The sequence below is a fragment of the Miscanthus floridulus genome, chromosome 12 (genome assembly GCF_019320115.1).
Source record: "Miscanthus floridulus cultivar M001 chromosome 12, ASM1932011v1, whole genome shotgun sequence".
In the NCBI taxonomy this organism is placed as follows: Eukaryota; Viridiplantae; Streptophyta; class Magnoliopsida; order Poales; family Poaceae; genus Miscanthus; species Miscanthus floridulus.
In genome coordinates, this window is record NC_089591.1 from 81577953 (window position 1) to 81598871 (window position 20919).

Here is a 20919-nt window from a genome sequence, read left to right on the forward strand (position 1 = left end):
TTTTTCAGACGTATGTTGCAGGTGTGTTTATCTGGACGTTGCATACGTTTCACACATATGTTGCAAGTATTTAATTTGGATGTTGCATATATTTTGCAATGGCTTTTTTCAGGTGTTTTTTTGCAAGTGTTTCATAGCATGTTTCAAGTTTATATCTGTCTTCGGACGTATGTTGCAAATGTTTTATCTGGATATTTCAAAAGCAGATCGGGTGTTGCACATGTTGCAATGGATCTACCTGCCGCAGCCACCTGCTGCAGCTGCATGACGAGCAGATGGGGCACGAGTGGTCCCACGTGCGGTATAGTGGCGCGAGCGACGTCTGGGCGCGAAAACGTTAGACAGGGCAAGGGCGTGCTAGTGCTAGCGTGAACCGCGTGGGAAATGGAGTGTAGGCGCAAGCGTCCGTCCGGACGTTTCGTGCCGTGTTTGAAATTGGGTTTTTTGGATTGATGCCATTACAATTCTTGAAGATCTAAAATATGTCATTACTATTCGTCCATCCAGAAGCGTGCCATTACAATTTTGACATACTCAGAAATATGCCATTCTATACGCGAGACAAACGTGTGGGCCCGCCTGTAGACTTACGTGGCATACGGTCGACCCTATCCGTCCGTCTCCCGTCTTCATCTAAACGGCACGGTGAATATCGTTGTCTTCCCCTCTCTGTCACTCTCGCTCTCTCTGTCTCTCCCCAAACCAAGAACCCTAACGAGGCGCTGGTGGCGGTGACTCCGGCAGCGGTGGCGTCGACGAACCCGACGGCGGCGCAGCAGGCCAAGGAGACGGCGCAAGGCTGTCCAGATGAGCTCGAGCTCCATTGCTGCTGGTAGCAGAAGGGGACACTACACCCTACTGGACTGCCCTGATTGCCATGTTCCTCTCATCCGAATCGTGAGCAAGCAAGAGCACTCGATGAATGAGTCGTTCGTCAAGTGCCCCAACAACGTAAAGGTAAGGATTTGCAGTGTTTATTGAATCTTCGTGATTTGGTTTCAATTTGATGGATTTAGGGTTTCGCAGGGTGATCCCACAACCTGTGGCTGGACCATTCGGAGAAGCAGTACGGGTTTGTCGCCGCTACCAGCAGCTCGTTAGGGTTCTTGGTTGGGGAGAAACAGAGAGAGCAAGAGTGACAGAGAGGGGAAGACGGTGATATTCACTGGGCCGTTTAGATGAAGACGGGAGACGGACGGATACGGTCGACCGTATACCACGTAAGCCTGCAGGTGGGCCCAAACGTTTGTCTCACGTACAGAATGGCATATTTCTAAGTATGTCAAAATTGTAATGGCATGCTTCCGGATAGACGAATAGTAATGGTATATTTCAGATCTTCAAGAATGTTAATGGAACCAATAAAAAAATAACTTTTGAAATTTGAGGCGGCGAACCACGACGATCAGAGAGGCAAAAGATGCTTTTTCGTTGGGTTGGTTGGGCTGGAAGTCTGATGTGGCAGCAGGGCAAACCGCGTTGGGTTCTCTATTGGCCTGCTGTGCCAGAAGCACAGTTGAGCAGACGCGGCCCAGCCTTCCAGGCCTGCCAAGTGGAGTGGGCTGAGAATGCATACACACTACACGACCATGTAAGTTTCGGCCCATGATTTTCAATTCAAAAGAACCTCGTATTAGTAGTGCTGAATAAACTTGCATTGTATCCGATGCTTATGTGCCAAACCAAAGCGTGATTTTCAATTCAAAAGAACCTCGTATTAGTCAAGCAAGGCCAGAAGAAAAAGGTTTCTTCCCGGATTAGCACAAGCACAACAATGTGGAGCTAGCATGAATGTGTATCAGGGCATCGCTAGCTTGGTCACAGTTGAGGCCAAGAATACGAACACGATGCTTAGGAAGCTGGTCTGAACAATCGTGTCTGTCACTTGACATAAAACGGCAACATAATCCTGCAAAAGTTGTAACGAGACGTGATGAACTGATGATGATTCAAGCGCGTATTCGCTGACACTCGGAGCTGCACATAAAGCCTATGGAACTGCATATCGTTAATGTTTTCCTAAACGGTAAACGGTCTTTACACGGTCGTCATTCGTTTAACGTTTAGGCTGTTTACATGGTGTTTAAACGAAGTTAAACGGTCTAAACGGTTTTGTACTTTAAAAAAAATACATATAATTGTATATGTGTATGAAAAAATAAAGTATTCTAGCATTTATACATATTTATCCGAGTAAAAATCAATTATTTTGGTATGTATATATATTTATGCATGTGAAAAGAACCAAATATAGATATTTATGCATGTAACATATCAAGTGTACACACTTATAAATATAATAAACTTAAGTATACAAATTTATCCATATAAAACTGAACTAGATTTACCTCGTGTTCGTCTAAACGGCCGTTTAAACAGCTGTTTAGCCCGTTTAATGTTGTTTATCTCCGTTCCGTTTAGGCCGTTTTCCCGTTTTTTTTTCCCGTTTAAACGGTCAACCGTTTAATTTCCGTTTACCCCATAAATAAAACAGTTTACCACCGTTTACCGTTTACTGGCCGTTTAATCCGTTTAGGCGAACACTGATATCGTTCGACTCCATCAGTCCATCACCATACACTATCACTTGTGTACTCTGATCCCGAAAAGAGTGCAATTTCTAGATTAAAATGAAGTTTTTTTTTCAATAAAACTAAATTTATAGAAAATAGTACTAATATTCATGTTTCCAAATACTAGATAGATGAAAAAAATCATGATTAATCTAATGATGTTTATTCGATTCGATAGTATGTTTTACACAGACTTAGTTGACTCGTAAAAACAAGAATTGTACTCTCTCCGTCCCAAATTATAAGTTGCTTTGACTTTTTGGTACATCTATTTACTATTTCTTCTATTCTAAAATAAATATACATGCCACATTATATTTCAAGGAGTCAAACGTTCTAAAATTTGACTAAATATATTAGAAAATATTCGAGATGTGACGATGATTGATGCGCTAACTCCCCGTTATCCGAAGGGGCCGAAGCTGCCTGTAAAGCAAAACTGCACATCGTTCGACTCCATATTCACTGTTACTAGTGTACTCCTTCCGATCCAAAAAAAAAAAAAACAAATAGTGCAATTTCTAGATTGAACCAAGTTAATTCTTTTGGATTCACTAAATTTATAAAAAGAACATACTAACACCTATGCCTACAAATAGATTTATATAAAAAATAAATTTTACAACTAATTTAATGATACTTATTTGGTATGATAGTATTTTTTTTACACATTTTTAGTTGACTCGTCCAAAATGAGAACTGCACCTTTTTTATACAAAAGGAGTACTCCATCCGTTCCAAATTATAAGTCGCGTTGGTTTTTTTTATTCATCTATTTTGCTATAACATGATATTATATCTAGATGTATAGCAAAACGGATGTATCAAAAAAGTCAAAGCGACTTATAATTTAGAACGGAGGGAGTATATTATATACTACTACCTTTGTCTTGAAATAAATACACAATCTAAAGTGTGACTAAATGTATTAGAAAATATACTAATATTTATGATAACAAATAATTATCATTAGATTTAGATTAATCATAGAGTGTAATTTTATAGTAAATCTATAAATTAGAGATACAAGTATCAATATTTTTTCTATAATTTTCTGAAAGTAATTTACTCCACCTAAAACGAGATATGCATTTAATTTGTGATGGATGGAAGTGACGTGCTACGGCCACACTAGTCGACTGAAGGCAGCAACGGCAAACCACGACAGCACATGGAGTGCCCCCTCCTCTTCGTGGCGACCATCGAGTGCCTTTCGCTGCCCACACCCAACACGCACCCCCTGCTGCGCGGCGCGTAACCACCGGCCGGCCCGTTGCCCCCGGCGACGGCGGCGAATTCGAAAGCCGAGCCCCATGCCCTCCTGAAGTCCTGAGCTCATGCGCCGGCCGCGCCGCAGTAACTGTGAGCTGCTTGGCTCGCTAGGCTCCCCGCGAGGTGCCCCGGGCCCCGGCACATGAACACAGTGAATGCACGCGCGAGGCTCCCGTCCCCGTTCGTCCTCTGCGCTCGGGCGGCCGCGCCACGACGTCGCGCGCTATAAATACTAGCGCGCCGACCACGTACCGCACTCGCAGCTCCACGGCCACGCACGCACCATCATACACACACACTCGTGCTCGCTACGTCAAGCCACCGTCGTCTTCCCTACCTCCCGGGTGCTTTTCGTTCTGATCCATGATCACACGTCGATCACATCATCACCGGCGCCAGTGACATGATAACGCTAGTGCAGTAGTGTTCAACCGCGCCGTCGGCTACGAGAACAATGCAGCTTTCCGCCAGACTCCTGTGCGTCCTCGCCATCCTCCTTGCCGCCCAGCCGTCGCACGCAGAACTCGCCCGCCGCGATCGGGGCGACGCGTGGCGGCGACGACAGGCCGTCCCCGCCGTGCTCGCCGGCGGACCGGGCGGCGCTGCTGGGCTTCAAGGCGGGTGTGGCCGTGGACACGACGGGCATCCTGGCGACGTGGACGGGCGGCGACTGCTGCGGCGCGTGGGAGGGCGTGACCTGCGACGCCGCCACGGGGCGGGTCGTGGCGCTGCAGCTGGAGGCGCCGCCACCCAAGTCGCGGCACTACATGCAGGGCACGCTGTCGCCGTCCCTCGACGGGCTCGAGTTCCTGGAGTCCCTGGTGGTCCGCGACATGGCCAGGATCGGGGGCGCCATCCCGGCGGCGCTGGCGCGGCTCCCGCGACTCAGGCAGCTCTACCTTGAGGGCAACATGCTGCCCGGGCCAGTCCCGGGGAGCCTCGGCGGGCTGCCGTCGCTCCAGTACCTGTCGCTCGCGGGCAACCGGCTGGACGGGCAGCTGCCGCCGGAGCTCGGTGCCGTCTCCGGCCTGGAGCAGGTCAACGTCGCCCGGAACCGCTTCTCCGGCGCGGTGCCTCCGAGCTACGTGAACCTGTCTAGGCTGGCGTACCTTGATCTCGGCAGCAACCTCTTCTCCGGCGCCGTGCCCGGGTTTCTTGGCCAGTTCAGGAACCTGGCCTTGCTGGACCTCAGCAACAACAGCTTCTCCGGCGAGATACCGGCATCGCTCTGCACCCTGCACAGCCTGACGGACTTATCACTGAGCCATAACAAGATCGGTGGCCAGATTCCGCCCCAGATGGGCGCCCCTCCGGTCTCTGAACTCTCTGGCCATGGATGGCAACATGCTTGTAGGCTCCATTCCAGCATCACTCCTCGGCCTGCAGAAGCTGTGGTACCTGAACCTGTCAGGAAACGGGCTCTCCAGTCCACTCCCCACCAGCACCGGCAACGCCTTGCCTTCCATGGTATCCATGGACCTCTCCCGCAACCGTCTCACCGGCGACATTGGCCAGCTGTTCAGAAGCTTGTCAACAGCGGCTAGCCATGGCAACAGGACTACTAGTCCACAGATTGTTCTTGCCCAGAAACTAGAGCACCTGGACGTGTCGGAGAACAGGATCACCGGTGCGCTGCCCGACTTCGCCCGCGGCGCGGGGCTCAGGTGGCTTGACATCTCGGGCAACGCCATCGGCGGCCAGATCCCGAGCTCGGTCTCCAAGCTGAGCGGCCTGGAGAGGCTGGACGTGTCCAGGAACCGCGTCAGGGGCACCATCCCTGCGTCCATGGCGGAGATGGTGCGCCTGCGGTGGCTGGACCTATCGACGAACGAGCTCGTCGAGAGGATACCGGACAACTTCACGAGACTGACGGGTGTGCGGCACGCGAGCTTTAGGGGCAACAGGCTGTGCGGGCAGATACCGCAGGCCAGGCCGTTCAACCTGTTCCGTGCGGCCGCGTACGCGCACAACCTGTGTCTGTGTGGCAAGCCATTGCCGCCGTGCAGGAAGATACGGTGACACGGGATGGCATGGCAGGATGCAAGGTGACGAGCCAAAAGAAGTCGTGTCCACTGTTGGTGCAACCTGCGAAGGGTGTGGATGGAAAGATGGAAATGTTCGGTTGTTAAATTAGTTTAGATTAGAGTACCTCTGTGTGTTTTTCTTTCAATGCAAAGTCCAGTTCATCGGAGCACTTCTGTGTGAGTCTGAATGCAAAGTTGTGTAATCGTGCATGTTAGAAAAGAAGTGCAAAAGAAGACAAGCTTTGATATGTAGTGTATTTGAAGTCTGAGGGTCATATTTGTTGCAATTCTAGTGAATTTTCGTTATAATTTAATTCAGAAAATAAACACAACGGTCATATTTGTTGCAATTCTAGTGAATCTCGTTTAAAAGAATCTCGACATGTTCCTAGGTCTCATCGTTCAACTATGCATGTTGTAGAAAGCTATTCTAATAACTCGGACGATGAAAATAAAGAATGATATGCTGCTGAATTTGTGTGGCCAGCGCAAAATAAATTGGTTACTTGTTCTTCTCTCAAGCCGATTCACAAAAATCGGAATGAAGAAGTTAAATTTTCTTTTGATTTTTCTAAATGTGACCGAATCTTTGATAAATTGCTTAAATTTGGTTATCTTAGAATTAATTATACATTGGCACCAGCCAAGGAGTTAAATTGAAGGGCTCGTGCCGCCCCCGTCCCACCACTGGATCTACCCCTGTTGACGCTGCTAAGGTCCTCGTCGTCACCGCTTGGACAGTGCAGTTCTGACAGACGAACCCTGAGTCGTGGCAGATTTCGTTCATCAGAAGGAAACACATTCAGGATGCACTACCGGATTCAGCTTCTTTGCCGAGTGCCTCAGGCACTCGGCAAAGGCCGATATACACTCGGCAAAGTCTTTGCCGAGTGTTACACTTGACAAAGAGCGCTCGGTAAACAGTTTATCAGCAAAGACCTCTTTGCCGAGTGCACTTTACCGGACACTCGGCAAAGCCTTTGCTGAGTGCTAATCTGACACTTGGCAAAGAAAAGTCGTTGTGACGGCGAGCGCCACCGTGACGGCAGCTTTGCCGAGTGTCAAGGTCAAGCACTCGGCAAAGGTGGCCACTGTGTCTAGTGCCACCGGCAAGACACTCGACAAAGGTAGCCTATTTGACGAGTGTCCTGACAAGACACTCGGCAAACAAGAGACCTTTGCCGAGTGCCTGGCTAGTGGCACTCGGCAAATCTGTGATGTTTGCCGAGTGCAATGGCCTTTGCACTCGGCAAAGCATGTTCCCAGGTAGTCACTTTGTCAAGTATCATGGCCATTGCACTCGGCAAAGTGACTGATAATAGCCTTTTTATTTGTTTTTACATCTCATCCAAACAAACAAAAGATATATATAACCAACATCATATATATATCATCAACATCACATATATATCACCAACACCACATATATATCACAAACGTCACATATATATCACAAACGTCACATGTCTCACAATATATCACAAATAAGTTCACAAGTAATCTAAGTGCTCCATCATCTACAACCACAATTGTAAATAAAAGTACCATTAACAACCACAAGAATCTTAACCAGATGACCAATGAGACTTATTTGGTGAAGGATTCGCTGAAGCATGAGGATCGTTCGATGCCGCCGATTGATTCTGCACAAAGGAGAAGAGATTGCATGTGTGAGACAAGATAAATATATACCATACATGAATAAAACTTTCATACTCCACTAGGTTTGACTGTAAGCATGAACATACAAAACTAAAACATTTATACTCACAGGAGTAGAATAGTGAGAAGGTGGAGGTGGAGGTGGAGCGAATAGCGAAGGTGACGGAACTACACCCGTAGCGACGCCAAGACTTTGCATGTACTGAAGAATCTCCACCATCCTCCGCTGCTCGGCCTCCCGCTCGGCCTCCACCCTCTCCATCTTCGTCTGCATCTGCTCCCGTATCCTCCTCTCTTGTTCCATGATACGGAAATATCTACATATTTTCTTCCGTATCTCTTTCGAACGGGAGACGCCTAACTGGGTTACGTGATCTACAACCATGATATGGAAAGAGGGGTTATATCTAAGGTGGCAGTGGAGTCAGGCTAGCGGGGCCATGGCGGGCTGGTGCAGTTGCGAGGTGACGCGGTGCAGGCAGATCCGCAGCGACGAGGAAGGTAATCGGGGTCGCCGAGGTACTCCGGCTCCGCTCCAACGGGCTCTTCTCTACAAAAAAAACATAAAACTGTCAATACAAAATTTTGGCAGCACCTCTTCTGCACGGTGAGGTTTCCAAAACTTGCAAGAGAACCAACGGCACGATGGCCGACATGCACATTTATATGAACGACACAATGGCCGACATGCATAAGATTATATCCAACCACATCTATATAACAATACCACAACCACTCCTACGACTCCTACGACTACCACCACTGCTACTCTACCACCACCACTACCGCAACTACTAGTAATACTACGACGACAACGATGGTAGGGCATACCTAGTGAGCGTCGTAGGGCGGCGGTGGTGAAGGGGCCAGAGCGTCGGTGGACAAGGCGATGACTGGGGAAGCGCCGAGGACATGGGAACGGCAGCCGGGGCGCCTCCTCCTCCTCCTTCTCTTCCTCCTTCCTCCTCTCCTCCTCCCCTCCTCCTCTCTTTCTCCTCCTCCTCCGGCGGCGCAGCGCGGGGGGCGGCGCTGGCGCGGGGGCGGCGGCGGCATGTGTGCGTGTGTGCGGTGTGTGTGGGCCGGCTGGACCGCCGAGGTTAAATCCCCTCGTTGCCGAGTGCCCCGATCTGGCACTCGGCAAAATATTTTTTTATTTTTTTTAATTCTCTGCCGAGTGCACCTGGCCTGACACTCGGCAAAGAGGTTTTTTTTTAAAAAAATCTTTGTCGAGTGCCCACAATCTGGCACTCGGCAAAGTATTTTTTAATTTTTTTAAATCCTTTGCCGAGTGCCATCCGGCCTGGCACTCGGCAAAGAGGGGTATTTTTTAAAAAAAATTAAAATTCTTTGCCAAGTGTCAGCCGTCTAGCACTCGGCAAAGATGCTCCTTTGCCGAGCGCCAAACGCAGACACTCAGCAAGCCGTTTTTATTTTTTTTCTTTCTGTCCCTAAACTTTTTCTGTAGTCCTCATACAATACCTGATACTCCATGTTCCAATGTGACACATTTTTCAGACTTTTTCTATATTTCTTTAATTTATTTTATTTAATTGAATTTTTTTGGATAATTCAAATTATAACTGCTAGTCATTCGAATAATGAAAAAATGATATTCATGTTATTTAGTATAATATGAGGCCGTATCCATGAATAGACCACCAATTTCGAACATCTTATTCACGAAACATGACCACAAATTTACGGTCGAGTTGTTTTTAAATTCTATAAAAAGCAAACGAAGTTAGAAAATCATGAAACTTGTCAAGATATCATGATATCATATGTGGAGGCTGTGATAAAAAAATTGAGGAGGTTTCACGTAAGTTTGTCACGTACGATGCTTACCACCTCGTCGGCCTTTTCATGAAATCATGAAACTTCTTTAGAGATTCTTCGGTTTGCAAGTATCGTACGTGACAACTTGCGCAAAACCTTCTCAAATTTTTATCACAGCCTCCACATATGATATCATGACATCTTGACAAGTTTCATGATTTTTTGGACTTTGTTTGCTTTTTATAGAATTTAAAAACAACTCGACCGCAAGTTCGTGGTCATGTTTCGTGAACAAGATGTTCGAAATTAGTGATCTGTTCCTGGATACGGCCTCACATTATACTAAATAACATGAATATCATTTTTCATTCATTTTTTTCATTATTCGAATGATTAGCGGTTATAATTTGAATTATCCAAGAAAATTCAATTAAATAAAATAAATTAAAGAAATATAGAAAAAGTCCGAAAAATGTGCCACATTGGAACATGGAGTACCAGGTATTGTATGATGACTGTAGAAAAAGTTTGGAGGTCAAAAGTGAAAAAAAATATGGTTTGCCGAGTGTCAAAAAATGACACTCGGTAAATCACCGCTTTTGCCGAGTGTTAGGAGAAGACACTCGGCAAAGGGTTAACGGCGGCTGCCGGCCGTTAACAGCGGCGGCCCTTTGCCGAGTGTTCTGGTTTGCCGAGTGCCCGACACTTGGCAAACCACCTTTTTGCCGAGTGTTATTGTTCGCCGAGTGCTCGGCACTCGGCAAACCACCTCTTTGCCGAGGTTCTCTCTGGCACTCGGCAAATAGCCTCTTTGCCGAGCGTCCAATAAAAAACACTCGGCAAAGTATGGGACACTCGACAAAAAAGCCGTCTCCGATAGTGATGTCTTACTATCATGTCTGACCATCTACGTTTCATGGAGCGCCCAAGTTTGAGAACTGTGAAACTCCTTCAAGGTCTCACCAGAGCTCCACTATACCAGATGCAATGAGGTATGCAAACTTTGTATGTGCCTTGTGTTTGAGTTCACCTTTTTTAGATGAGTGTTTGAAAGTATTGTATCATTGCCAGCTTGCCTTCTAGGAAGACATCAACCCTCTTCCACATAAATATTTAATTGCTAGAGACATGTTTTCTTGCGCTCGGTTCGATATACAATACGATTAGCAAATAGCAAAAAAATATAATTATGAAGAAAACGAGCGATGGACGAAGCGCAATGGAAAAAAACTAAATATGACTTCTCTTTATCGATTTATAATACGAGTGGCATATGTGAAATATGATTATGCAGTTGCAACTCTCCTTTTATGCACACATAACTCTTAGGCCTCCTTTGGAATATACAATTTTTTTTGTTTCCTATGTTTTTTCTGTATAAAAATAAACTCATTGTAGTGATTTTTTTAAAATAATACCAATGAAATTTGTGTGTTTTCAAAGGGGTCCTTAGTAAGGAGTTTATGTAAAGATCCATTGTTTACTCTACTTAGTGAAACGGAGTGTTTGCTTGTTACGTGACTTGTTTTTCCTTAACAATTTTCTTTTGCAAAGTGGTCTTCGCTCGAATTTTCTTTTGGCCGGGAAGAAGAGAGGGAGAAGTAGCTCGTCGGAACCCAACTCCCAGATGCTTGAACGTGGGAGGAAGAGGAGAAGAACACACCTCGCCAGTGCTGGTGGTGGCCTAGGAGCGCCGGTAGCTGCTAGAGGAGGAGGAGGAGGAGGAGGGGGGAGAGAGAGAGAGAGAGAGAGAGAGAGAGAGAGAGAGAGCGGTGTGGTGGCCTCCTTCGAGCGTGGCTGTGGTAGAGAAGAAGAGACGGTGGGACGTGGCCGAGAGAGAGCGAGGAAAAAGTGGGCGTGCGGGCGTGGACGTGCTGTGTGTTAAACGCAAACACACCCGCACGGCTAGAAAGTAGCTCTTGCCATAACTTTTAGACCTTCTTTGGAATGTACAAGAATTTTCTATTTCTTGTGTTTTTCGTGTGGAAATGGATTTGGGTCAATTTTTTGTATATTTCTTGCGAAGTTTGTGTTTTTTAAAGGGCCCTTAGTAGGGAATTTATGGAGATCCCATTGTTTACTCAACTTAGTTGAAAAGGGAGTGTTTGTTTGTAACATGACCTGTTTTTCCTTAAGAATTTTCTTTTGCAAAGTGCTTTTCCCTCTCATAACCCGGCCATAACTCATACTCGCATCCGTTAAGTCAAATCCATTTAAACAACACATTAAATTTTATATGAAATCCGATGGGAATAATCAAATATAAATATATTTCAAATAACAACGATGCTTTATTGACACATATAAATAATTTCATACCAAGTTTTTCAAAAAAATGTAAATGCATATCGAATAATATTACACTCAAGCTATGAATACACATGCCGAATAGAATGGAGCGAAATTGTACACCTCTACCACCCATGTTGAGGCAGAGCTCAACCGGTGGATTTATCATCATATATACAAGAAGATGTAATCTTATTGATATAACTAATGCACTGTAGAAACATGACAAACAATTTGAACAAAATATGGCCAGATTCATAAAATTAAGGTATGTATCTAGATCTTAAGCTTAAAACTGCAGGTATTGGATCGGATGCTCAGCTGCGTGCCTGCCTGGATGCTGTCGACCACCAGGTTGCAGTTGGCCTTGCCCGTCATCTTCCACAGTCTGATGGCGCCGAACTTGATGCGTATCGGCACGCGGGCGCGGACGGTGAGCGGCACGAACCCGGCCTGCTGCTGCAGCAGCAGCTGCGCCGCGACGTCGCTGTCGAGCCGCGTCTCCCCGGCGAGCGAGATGTGCGGGCGCACGGTGGTCCGGTGGCCCTGGTACAGCGCCGGGAAGGCGCCGCGGCACAGCACGGTGCCGTTGAAGGACGCCGTGACGTCGCCGCCGTCGTAGTAGATCCCGATGCGGCGGTTCGGGTTGGTGGCCGTCACGTCGACGTCGAACGCGTCGGTGACCGTGGCCGTCGTGGTGTTCACGTCGAACCGGGTGACGGTGAGCCGGTCCACATGGAAGGTCGGGATCTTGGGCCGGAACACGAGGTACAGGATCCCCGCGGTGGCGCCGAGCGCGACGACGAGCAGGACGAGGGCCAGGAAGGTGTAGCACACGCACCGGCAGCACCGGCTGTGCCGCTGCCGGCGCCGCGGCGGGGGCAGCGGCGCTGGTGCGTACGGCGCCGGGGCCGTCACCGGTAGCAGCTGGTCGTGGCTGGGTTTCTTGCCATGCTCTGGCGGCGCGGACGGCGGCGGCGAGCCCACGGTCACCGGGTGGATCTTGTGGTAGTCTGCCATGCTTGTCGCGTGCTGCTCTCAAACCTGCTGCCCGGCCCTGTACTTCTCTCCGGTGACCGGCCGGTGGCTCCGGTGTGGCGGCGTTGCCTGTACGAAATGCACGAACGCCGCAGCTGCAGGACTGGATAGTTAAAGGCTTAAAGCTATTGTCGACTCGGTGTTCAGTCGTCTATATATGTCTGGTTGGTCTGGCTTGGCTTCTAGACGGCTGCCCTTGACTTGTTCGCGCCATGGGCCATGGCGGCGTGGGTGTTTACTTCCACGCTTTCCCCTTTTCTCTGTCCCCTGTGTTTCGTGGAAGAAGAAATCACATGCCTTTGTGTTCTCACTCATGTGATGCTCTTGACCTTTCTGGGATATATAAGTTTTTGACTGCTCGCCCCCGCGTCCGGGTGCACCTACGCGTTCTAATGAGCTTGCTGCTGTTGGAGGCAGGTGAGTCGTGTGGTCAGGCCAGGCCAGGCCATCCGTTGTCGTGTCGTAGTTCGACACGCATCGCGCGCCACCAGCGGTACGCGCTGCGCCTGCGCGGCGTTTGCACTGCACGTAGATGCAGGTGAGCCGGTGAGGTCACGGCGGCTCCGCCGGCGTGTTGAATGGTTGCAGGCTTGCATAGAGGTGGGCCTTCTCATGCTACGTGTCGAGCTTAGGTGTACTAGCACACTGGTCTACGCGTACGTATCCCAATATACAGGTCGTGTCATGCCACATGACCTATCATTTGTCAAAATTCTAGATACGGTATTTATCGTGCGGTACTCAGGCTGTAGCAAAAGGTCGTGCACGAAAGTCCCAGCTCAGGCTTGCGATCGCCGATTCGCCGCGGGGCATGATGGAGGAGTCACCGTCGGCATGAGAGCACCAGGAGCCTGTACAGACGTACCGTTCAGATTTCAGAGCGTCGCCGTGTCGTCGGCCTGAATGAACGGACGGTCGGTGTGGCGACAGCGATCCCGGCCGTGTCGTCGTCATGCCGAGCTCACCCCTGTCGTGTCACGGCAGAGAAGGCGAATATAACTAATTGTCTAATTGCACGGAAGATGCCTAATCCCTGCAGGCAAGCATGCTTCATTTGACCACTGGCCGGTTGTTGTTAATGCGTTGAACATTCTGATGGCCGGGGCTGCATCCGGAAGCCGAAAGCTGTTTTTTCCGTCATGACGTGATCAACGGTTTGGTACAAATGACTCGTCCCCAACTTATCAACCTCAGTTCAAATTTGAATTAGGCTGGTTGTTAAGGGACGGATTTTGTGAGATGGTTTCAGAGGTTTGGCACACCACTCTAGTTTCAGGCTCACCCATCGAGAGATAGCAAATGAAAATCAGAAGACTTCGTCAGCATGTTAGAGGATGGGCGAAGCATGTGAGTGGCGAGTATAAGAAAGAAAAAACAACACTTTTAAACAAACTAGATGATCTAGATAAGAAAGCAGAACATACCATGCTCAATGACTCAGAGCGAGATCTAAAGCACGTGTTAAATGAAAGGCTTGCAGAGTTACTAAGAGAAGAGGAACTCAAGTGGTACCAAAGGGCTAAAGTGAAACACCTTCTTGAAGGTGACGCGAACACAAAGTATTATCACTTGCTAGCCAATGGTAGACATAGAAAAACTCGTATTTTCTAGCTTGAGGATGGTGATAGTATTATAACCGGTGATGCTCAGCTTAAAGAGCATATTACTAGTTATTACAGAAACTTGTTTGGCCCATCTGATGATTCTCTAATATCTCTAGATGAATCTCGGACGGAGGACATACCTCAAGTTTCTGATCTGGAAAATGAGTTCTTGATAGAGCCTTTCACACAAGAGGAAGTCAGAGCGGCAATTTTCCAAATGGAACACAATAAGGCGCCCGGACCGGATGGTTTTCCACCGGAGTTTTATCAAGTTTCCTGGGACTTAATTAAAGATGATTTGATGGCTTTGTTCTCTGATTTTCATCATGGAACAGTACCGCTTAATCGTCTTAATTTTGGAAACATTATATTGTTGCCCAAAAAGAAAGATGCAAGAGTTGTTCAACAATACAGACCCAACTGTTTGTTGAATGTCTCTTTCAAAATCTTCACAAAAGTTGCAACGAATAGACTAACTACTATTGTCCAGAAATTAATAAGACCGACTCAGACAGCTTTCTTACCCGGAAGAAATATTATGGAGGGTGCAGTGATACTACATGAAACGTTACCTGAACTACACACTAAAAAACAAGACGGTGTGATTTTTAAAATAGATTTTGAAAAAGCTTATGACAAAGTAAATTGGAGCTTCCTACAGCAAACATTAAGGATGAAGGGTTTTTTCACAAAAGTGATGTGAATGGGTACATAATTTTACACAAGGAGGCAATGTAAATATTAAAGTTAATGACCAATTAGGGCCGTACTTTCAGACTAAAAAAGGACTTAGGCAAGGTGATCCCATGTCACCCATACTATTCAATATAGTGGTTGATATGTTGGCCATACTAATTGCCAGAGCAAAGGAGGCAGGGCAGATAGAAGGGGTTATTCCCCATCTTATTCAAGATGGTTTGTCCATCCTTCAGTATGCGGATGACACAATGATCTTCATGAGCTACGATGTTGAAAAGGCAGTTAATATGAAACTGTTGCTAAGTACTTTTGAACAACTATCTGGCTTAAAGATAAACTTCCACAAAAGTGAAATCTTTTGTTTTGGAAAAGCTAAAGATCACGAAGAGTTTTATTCGCAGCTGTTCGGATGTGCCATTGGTAAATACCCATTTCGCTACCTGGGGCTACCTATGCATTTTAGGAAATTATATAATAAAGACTGGAAGAGCATCGAAGAGAGAATTGAGAAAAGACTTAATGGGTGGAAAGGTAAACTGCTAATAGTCGGTGGTCGATTAGTCCTTATAAATTCGGTGCTGTCTAGCTTACCGATGTTTATGATGTCCTTTTTCGAATTACCGAAAGGAGTATTAGAAAAAAATTGATTGTTTCAGGTCTCGTTTCTATTGGCAAAATGACCATCATAAAAGGAAGTATAGATTAGTCAAATAGGAAATTATGTGTCAGCCTAAGGACCAGGGAGGTCTTGGGATACAAAATTTAGAGGTCCAAAACAAATGTTTGCTTAGTAAGTAGATGTTTAAGTTATTAAATGAGGACGGATTATGGCAAGAGTTATTAAGAAATAAGTATATTAAGAATAAGACACTAGGAAGTTGTGAAAAGAAACCAAGGGACTCGCATTTCTGGAAAAGCCTCATGAATATTAAAGATACTTTCTTGAAGTTAGGACATTTTAATGTCAAAGATGGGTCACAGACTAGATTTTTGGTTGATACTTGGCTGGGCAATAAACCTCTCAAGGATAAATTTCCGGTGTTGTTTAATATTGTAAGAAGAAAACATGACACTATTGCTACAGTTTTGAGTTCCCCCGAACTAAATATATATCTTTTCGCAGAAATTTGGTGGGTGTGAACTTATTAAACTGGAATAGAATAGCTGCTTCTGTACAACAAATAAACTTACTGCAGGAAAGGGATGTGTTTGTATGGGGCTTCAAGGCTTCTGGATTTTTTACAATCAAGTCTATGTATGCTGCATTAATTAACAATGGGGTGAGAGTATCACAAGATATTTGGCAAACGAAGCTCCCCATGAAACTAAAAGTTTTCATGTGGTATTTAAAAAGAGGAGTGATTCTAACCAAAGATAACTTGGTTAGAAGAAATTGGGCTGTAGACAAGTCGTGTTGTTTCTGCTATTTCTCAGAGTCAATTCACCATCTCTTTTTTGATTGCTTTTATGCCAAATTTTTGTGGCGCTCTATACATATACTTTTTGAAATTTCACCTCCCACGAACATAGATGATCTGTTTGTTAATTGGTCTAAATTGGGTAACAAAAAGTATAACACATTGTTATTAATAGCAGCTGCAGCACTACTGTGGGCAATATGGCTAACAAGGAATGAGGTAGTTTTTGACGAATGCAAACCCAAATCTCTTTTGCAGGTACTGTTCCGAGGGACACACTGGCTACGTCAATGGGCCAACTTGCAGCGGCATGAAGATCTGAAAGATCAAATGATCTCTGTGGCTAAACACCTTGAGAAGTCGGCTCTAGAATTCTTCAGTTCTAATGGATGGCTTTCACAAAGACACGTTGGTTTTGTTTAGTCAAGAACTTTTTACTTGTTCTGTTAGTTGCGACACTGGTTGTTTTGCCTACAACCGTACTTTGTGCACGCGTCTGGAGTTTGTAATAATTAGCCTGATTCTATCCTTGATAGATGAAGCCGGATATTTTATCCTTTATCTAAAAAAAATATATCACAGCTTCAGTGATCAATTGCAAGTTGCAACGGACAAACAAGTCATGATATAACATTAATTTCCTTCAGCTATTCTTTTTTTCCTAATTGGTACTAGTCATATCAACAAAAACAATATATGTTTGCTACAATGAAAAAGACACCAATTCTTCATCTAGTTTCACTTGTTAATCAAGCCTAGCTTACCCAAGGTATTTCTTTCATTTGAACACTCATCTTGATGGCATGACACCAATATCTCTACCGCTCAAAAGAATGTCCATGGAACATGGCGTAAAGCAATCAAATCAACATTTTTTTTTACTTGCTTATCTTATCTCAATCTCGATCTCCATCTCCTAGTGTCCGGAGGCTTTAGAAGTTGTACAGGAGCAGCTGGAATCCGGAGCCACCACTCCCTTAACCTTCTCGCCAACTTTTCACTGCTCTTCTTCCTCAATGGCATCTGTCTTGTGTATGCTTCTAGAAGAATCAGTAGAACAATGGTTCTCAATGGCATGAATGTGAATATCGTGGCCACTACAACCAGTGCAGCTGCAACTCTATTGGTGCTCTGAATTCAAGCAACACATTTCACTAGTCAGGATGGCAATGTTTCAAACAGTATATGGCTACATAGCAGAAAAGATCAAGAGACACCTGAGGAAATGCTGCAAGCATGAGGGACCGAAGCTTGAGGAGAAAAATGTTCCCTGCTTGCACGTGTGCTTCCAGCTGTGAGATGGCCTGTTGCAGAGCTAGAAGTTGTTCCACGGTTCTTCTTCGAGGAGGAGTTATGATCTCAAATGCTCCCACCGAGCGCCCATTCCCGTAATGTTTGTTCCATAGCATGAAGAGAGCAGAACCAAGCAAAAAGCCAGGAAACATGAACCAGATCCAACCACTGCAATAAAGACAACTTCCTCAAAAATAGACAACTTTTGCTACTTCCACAAAGACCTTTTTTTCTAACCCAAATTTGTGAAAAATAACTTCAAGGTGTTGCAGATGATATCATCACATATCGGAAAACAATACCTGTATGCCATGTAGAGGAAACATAACAAGAAGACAAAAGATTTAAAGGGCTCTTCCCACCCAGCCAAAGTGAGCAACCTTTTACCTATTTCAATCAAAGGAAATAGTAGTTCCTGGAGGGAGTTAAAACAATGTTAGTACATTAATTAATAATTCTTAAACAAGCCCAGATCATGAGCTCCCTGGAAGACATATACTGAAATATGCCTTGCCATTTACAGTTCAATGGAAGTTTAGCTTCTGCCATGTGACATAGTTTTAGTTTCATATAACAAACTATTTCCCGTTCAAAAATAACGAACTATTTCCGAACAAAAAACAATACCTTTAGGACAGCTACATTAGTGTCTATGTCTTCCACTTTGACCTGATCAAGCGTAGTCCTTGCCGCTTCCACTCTGCCTGAATACCCAACCGATCGCTCTAGAGCCATCTGAACTGAGCTAGTTCCTCCAATTTGCACGTCTCGAACAGTGAAATCCCTCTCCTCAGCATTGTCCTCCTCTTTCAGTTTTAGCAAACCCATTGTCACCATTGTATATGCAGAAAGTGGGAAGGGGTCAGCAAGCATCAATTCATCCGAACTGCTCTGACCGAAATCCTGGCTTCCTCTGAATCTTGGGCAATGCTGCTTGAGCTGGCCATACAATGCCTCCAAAATCTTGTCGCCTTTCGGCAGTTTCTCGGCCAAGTTGAAGGCAAGGATGGTCTTGAAATGTGCTGGTAGTATGTGGAATCCCTGTTTAACAGTGCGGTACTGCAAAATCCCTAATGTTGCGACGGAGAGAGCCTCCGCCTTCTGGAAACTAGCAAGCCCGTACTTCCTGATGAACTTGTGTGCGTGCAGCACCTCTTTGATGGCTGCAAACCAGTAGTCTCGGCGAGTGTGGCCTTTGAATTGTGGGAATTCAAAGAAGACAGGTTCACTTCTGTCGCAGTACACACACGTTAGTTAGTCTAGTATGTGCAAATTGCAATTATGATAAAAGGATTGCCTTTTTTGTATATAACGTAATGTACTGTTGTGTAGCTACTCACGTCAAGCTGGACTTGTACATGACAGCTTTGTCAAAGAGGTGAGCACCCCATGGCCCAGTGGACTCACGTTTTACTGATTGTTTCAAGTCCCTTGCCAGATCATACACAACAGCCTCGCCGTATGAGAAATCAACACCAATAGCCTCAAAGTAGAGCGCGTGATTCGTCAGTGTGAGCCTCCCTGCAGAATGCGCAATCCATCCATACACATTAAGAACCTCGTGAAGAAGCAGATATCAGCAGCGCTGATCAAAATTACCATAAGGAGGGTGCTTAACCAGGCCATGTGGACGTCCCGATGTGCTGAAGAACTGGCTTGGTTGTCGCAGCGCCGTGGATGTCAAGGATCACTTCGTCGTCAGAGAGCTGCAGGGCAGGAGCTTTGTGCCCCCCTAACATACGTTTTGCAGAGCAGAACGCCCTAGCGTCAGAGATGATACAGACATACAGCGAGTGATGCTGATAATTCAGAAGAATTCGATAGCTTCCAACAATGTGAACATGGTGAGGATGGATCGATGCGTATAGGTACGTACTCGTCTAAGCTTCTGAGATACTTGTGGTAGATAAGGAAATGCAGCCGTCCTCCTGTAGAGTTGGTGAGCGCGTCAAACAGGTTACGAACGGTGATAGGGTGCGCCATGGCAGGGCAGGCAGGAGCAATCTTGGCAAATGCCTCGGGTCCAACTGTCCTCCTGCCATCGACCTAGCCATTGATATCACGCAAGATCAAGATCAGGCAACACAAAGGATCAGGAACACGATCATATACAGGGGGAAACAACAGGGAGACCTGAATGGCCATCTGCGTTGGGCTTGAATAGAAAATGGATGCACCGTCGTCGTCATCCGCGTCGTCGCGGAGAACGCTGAATGCCGTTTTCTGCGTCGTGAAAAAACCAATGAATCCTGATTCAGTATCTACATGGTCTGTTTGTTCTAACAGGGGAGAAGACAAGAGCCGATCTGACCTCGAACACTGGCGTCGGTCTCCTCGTCGGGCGCCTCCAAGGCGAGCATCATATCAGTATGTGAGCGTGTGGAACTCCCTGTCGCCGAGGTGGTCCGGGCGCCTGGCCTCCACGCGCAGGGCGACGTGGGAGCAGTACTCCACGACGCTCCTGGCGTACTCCAGCGGCCCGCCGGCCTGCTCCTCCGCGTCCAGCCGCCGGAGCAGCTGATCCACCGGCACGCCCGCGATCCTGCCACGGTCACGCAGAATGTAATGCGATGAGACGCAATGTTCTGTCTGTCTGTCACGGTGAACGGAAAAAGAAACGCGCAATGTCGGGATGGACGGACCGGGCGCATCGGCAGGACTACGGATGCAGCAGCGGCCGAGAGGGGAGGGATGGCGACGGCTGGTGGCACGTCTGACCCCATGGCGGCCGTCTCGGCGCCGCCACCGCGCTCCTGGTCCTCCTTCCCCCTGCTGCGATCGCCGCCGAGGAGGAGGCGATCAAAGAGACCCATCCCTGGTGGCCGCCGGACACGGATGCATCTCTTTCCCTTTCCGTGGACGGATGGCTACGCCTACGCGTGCATTCCCCGCCGGTGTCGGACGTCCAGTGAAGCGAGGAACCGCGCACACGCCGCGAACCTATACCTATCCGTCCACGGTCACTTGCCAGCAAAGTAAGTTCCACGTTCCTGTCCCTAAGTCATCGGTGAAATGGATTTCACGTAAAAGCAACTAATCGGACTGTTCGTTTATTGGTTTTAGCCAAATCTTATCAGTTAACCAATAGTGTGTTTTCTTCTCAAAACAAATAAGTACCTGTCGGATTTATCAGTCCAGAAACCAACCAATGAATAGGCTGAATATCTGTCCAGTTCGTTTGGTTAAAAAGCCAGGCTGACAAGTCTTCGTTGATTTCTTGGGAAAAAAAAACACTGTACCTAAATTGCGATCTCCGTCCAAAGATGCAATT

General features: G+C 46.6%; 1 protein-coding gene and 2 pseudogenes across 1 annotated transcript; 1 reads left to right on the plus strand and 2 right to left on the minus strand.

Moving 5' to 3' along the window:
* The first annotated feature begins 3744 nt into the window (after nucleotides 1-3744).
* LOC136496241 (DNA damage-repair/toleration protein DRT100-like) lies at nucleotides 3745-6082 on the plus strand (annotated as a pseudogene).
* A 5515-nt stretch (nucleotides 6083-11597) lies between these two features.
* Nucleotides 11598-13319, minus strand: LOC136497593 (NDR1/HIN1-like protein 6). Its single transcript, XM_066493443.1, has one exon. The coding sequence runs from the start codon at nucleotides 12614-12616 to the stop codon at nucleotides 11873-11875; it is 744 nt and encodes a 247-aa protein (XP_066349540.1). The 5' UTR covers nucleotides 12617-13319; the 3' UTR covers nucleotides 11598-11872.
* Nucleotides 13320-16965: 3646 nt separating this feature from the next.
* LOC136497062 (uncharacterized) lies at nucleotides 16966-20586 on the minus strand (annotated as a pseudogene).
* Nucleotides 20587-20919: the final 333 nt, after the last annotated feature.

Excerpts from the sequence above, each read along its gene's own strand:
- LOC136497593 (XM_066493443.1), bottom strand. The coding sequence starts at position 12,616 with ATGGCAGACTACCACAAGATCCACCCGGTGACCGTGGGCTCGCCGCCG.